The sequence below is a fragment of the Opisthorchis viverrini genome, assembly GCF_000715545.1.
Source record: "Opisthorchis viverrini unplaced genomic scaffold opera_v5_316, whole genome shotgun sequence".
NCBI classification, from domain to species: Eukaryota; Metazoa; Platyhelminthes; class Trematoda; order Opisthorchiida; family Opisthorchiidae; genus Opisthorchis; species Opisthorchis viverrini.
The window spans coordinates 118,481-122,226 of NW_008751971.1; the positions used below are offsets into that span (position 1 = coordinate 118,481).

The window sequence follows — 3,746 nt, forward strand, 5'->3', positions numbered from 1 at the left end:
CGGACACACCGCAATCTGATAGTTTAGAAAATGATCATCTGATGACGGGGAAATGATTCCACTGGTGAACATTATAATGCCCTGGTGCTGCCGTGTTTGGCTGGCTTCATCAGGCCTGCCTAAATAATGCTAATTTCTCTATGCAAGACGCATCAGAAACACCACTTTTAATATTGCATACGACCAGTGCACGCTGCGCCTGTCTAGACTTGCGCAACGTGAGTGATCAGCTGTCTTGTCTTTAGTCGTCATGCCTTCTGAGCGCCGGAAGGTTGTCACAGTCGGACAGTTCGTTTTTCCTAGCTTTTCCCGAAAGAGGAAACGCTTACAATCTCAAAGGGAAATGATGATAAGTGACGCGGAGGTTAGCAACCATTAGGATACACTTGCGGTTGGACATGCAAAAGACAGACTTATATCAGTATTGAGATGAACAAATAAGGCAGGCGACTTCCGAAATGCGACCGTCGAAAATGGAAGTAAGTTGCTGGCTCATGGTAGAAGACTGGGACCTGCACAGTGAGTTCGATGTTTCAACCACCACTGACTAAGGATTAAACATTACTGAGATGGGGAGATAAAGCAAGTCGGTGTGAGCCGTGGGGTTAAGCAATATGTGGCCTCATCCGGTTAACGGATGGAAACTACGGAAGCAGCCAACCCACTACCAGAACTTAAGCGAAACCAGCAGTGATTCGTTGGTTGGACCACAGTCAACGGATACCTAAATTAGCTCTAGAAAAGTGGGCATCCTATGCATCTTACCTAGCGTTTCGGCAACCTAACGCAGACAAAATGGTATATCCAGCTAAAAAATGAATCTCGCAAACATTAAGAGTGCTCTAGCGACAAGGCAGACCAGAGTGCCTACCACATTTTGCATAACTTTCCAATTGGACGACACAAAGACCCTACCAAACGTGAGGATGGAAACAACTTCCCACCCACAATGACCTAATTTACTTTGGGCAGACTAGTAAACAACTAAACGTTCGATCGATGAATAAAGTTCGGGCTGCTCAGAGGAGTCGATCGAACTGCAGTGGGACCCAGCGATGCACTCCATATCAAGAACGACCGAGTAAATCCTGATGGCCTACACATCTTAGGACAAATCCTGATATGCCAAATTTAAGGTCAGCAGGCCACAATTTTCGTTATATATAGGATGTCTGCAGCCTCATCTTTACATTTTATTTAATGTAACTACTGTCTTTTTCTGTCTGACAGCTATCACAACTACCACATCCATCTCACCAGCATGCCCTATACGACCGATCGAGTCTAGTCCCAACAGGCAATCAAACAACAAACCACATTGTAAGTCGATCCATCCGATTATTAGATAAAGTGAGGAAATCAGTGCTTTCCAACAAGAGCAACTGGTAATCAATGTTCAAACCGGTTTATTTAAAAGGCAACGCCGAAAACGGGTGATTACACATCGANGCCGAAAACAGGTGATTACACATCGACAGAGACTCGAATGTCGTCGATTTTGAGGATCATTTTGCAGAGCTGTACGGCTAACATGATTTGGGCGCGCTTGGAGCTCAGTGTCTCTAAAACGTTGAGAGTTTTCATGTCGTTGCACCCCAGATTCAAACAGTCAACACCGAGATGTGGGTTATTATCTGCGTGCTGACGGGCTTTCAGTTCGGCGACCGTAGAAATAGGTGGTAATCCCGAATTTTCGGCCAACGCCATTGGGATGGCCTCAAGAGCGTCTGCAAAGGCGCGCATTGCGTACTGTTCCATTCCTTCGACTTTATCCGCTTCTGCAGATACGGCTAGCGCACATGCGATCTCGCTGGCACCGCCCCCAGCAACAACGCGCGAGTCTCTGACCTGAAAAGCGAAAAGGATCAAGGTAGACGCCGCTAGCACGTAACCATCAAATTAATGCATGAAGCTGGCTACAAATGGCTTGGTCAATGGGGAATAATATGGATTATTTGAACCAAAAGGATGCAGTTGTTGGCATGGTAACATATGCACCCCCAGGGCTATCAATATTATCACACAGTGGGGTGGTGGAAAATCGGAAACCAGATGTAAAACTAAACGACTAGTTCTCGCAGAGTAAATAAAACAAACACAGATCATTCGAAACAGAAGAACTGACACTTACAAGATTTCTGACCACACATAAGGCATCGTGTAACGAGCGCTTAGCTTCATCAACCATCATTCGTGAGGTGCCACGAAGGAAACAGGTAACTGCTTTAGAGTTGACGCAGTCCTCAATTACAAGCATACGTTCCTTCGTGGTACCGAACGATAACTCCCGAACTGTCCCCGCCTTGCCAAGTTTGTCAGAAGACAATTCCTCGAAACGGGGTACGATGCGGCCACCAGTAGCTATGGCAATCAATTCAATTTCAGGTCCACCGACCCAACGCACGGCTGGTAGTTGCTCCTGTAGAAGTAGATGATTAGCCTCGTCATCGAATCCCCATTGGCAAATAACCAGATTCGCTCCGGCGTCTTTGACCCTAAAAGATAACGAAAAAGGAAAATTGACACTCTTGTTTATTGCAAGAACTTGGTACACTCGAGGCGAAATCAGTTATCGATCAGCTCAGATGATCCCCGGTATGACGAGCGCACCAGTTGCTTAGCACAACCGATGGGGCGCAACTAGATTGTTTACTGTGGGCCAGTCGTCTACCAAACCATCCAATACAAATCAGTCGCCGACTCCATTCATCAAAAACCATCAGACGTACCACACTATCCAATGCAAATCAGTCGCCGACTCCATTCATCAAAACAAAGGTCGACATGGCTCAGTGGTTAAAGAGCGAACTTACTGACCGGAAGGTTCGTGGTTCGAACCCGACTGCTCTGTCTAAGCTTGGGTAACCTGAAAGTAACTCGGCCCTCGTGCTTCCTTCCAAGGCATGACAGCTAGGAACTGAAAGGGTGCTGCAGAGACAAAGCTCTGGAGTTAGCAGTGGTCGGACAGCGAAAACATCTGCCTGCTACCAGGTAGATCACAAGCATTGCAGTATTGGAAGACAAACTGGTGTTCAATATTAACAACATAGGATTCGAACGCCGGTGAACACATTGGACTCCCATTCAAACGACAACTGAATTGTGTCCCACTGTACTGAGAGTAATGCGGTTAGTTTTATTAGCCTTTACATTCAGGTTGGACATGAGACACTATAAATTTTGGAGTGAAATAAACAGAATAACACGGTCATTGGCGTCATCAACGCTGTCACCATATCGTACATTTTGAACTTTGGTCCCGTACACACGATTCCCAAAACTTAAAATTCCATTTTAATGCATAGGGCAGCAGCCCATAAAACACAAACCTCAACCCTGAAATTCGTTGTTTGAACTCATCCGTCATAATGCCACAAACTCAAATCGACCACATTGTCATCAGTTACCGGTGGCGCGGATCAATAACTGACTGCCGGTCATCTTGGAACACATTTGTGACCACGCGCTCGTCCGGAGTCGCTTCTCCCTAAATTTCCCTGGGCCGCGTAAGATGCAGACAAATCGCTTGGCAACTGAGAGACTGGCAGATCCGGATGTTAGACGAATTTACAAGAATCGTCTAGAGTCTCCTCCAAATGATACACCATCAGATGTGGACTCACACCGGGACGGGATTGCCACCTCAGCATATTGCTGAAAATTTTGCATGTGGCACGACCCAACCAGGCACACCCAAGCATTGGATATCAGACCGAACGGGGGCACTAATTAAATCTCGAAGAAAT

General features: G+C 46.3%; 1 protein-coding gene across 1 annotated transcript in view; it reads right to left on the reverse strand.

Annotated features, from left to right (window-relative positions):
- Positions 1-1,225: 1,225 nt before the first annotated feature.
- The window catches only part of T265_09880 (hypothetical protein), a gene marked incomplete at both ends in the record, with an annotated part of 10,712 nt that continues 8,191 nt past the window's right edge, over positions 1,226-3,746 (reverse strand). The window contains 2 exons of the mRNA XM_009176087.1: positions 1,226-1,848; positions 2,132-2,495. Coding sequence (XP_009174351.1) covers positions 1,465-1,848; positions 2,132-2,495 — 748 coding nt within the window. The remainder of the gene's footprint in view (positions 1,849-2,131; positions 2,496-3,746) is intronic.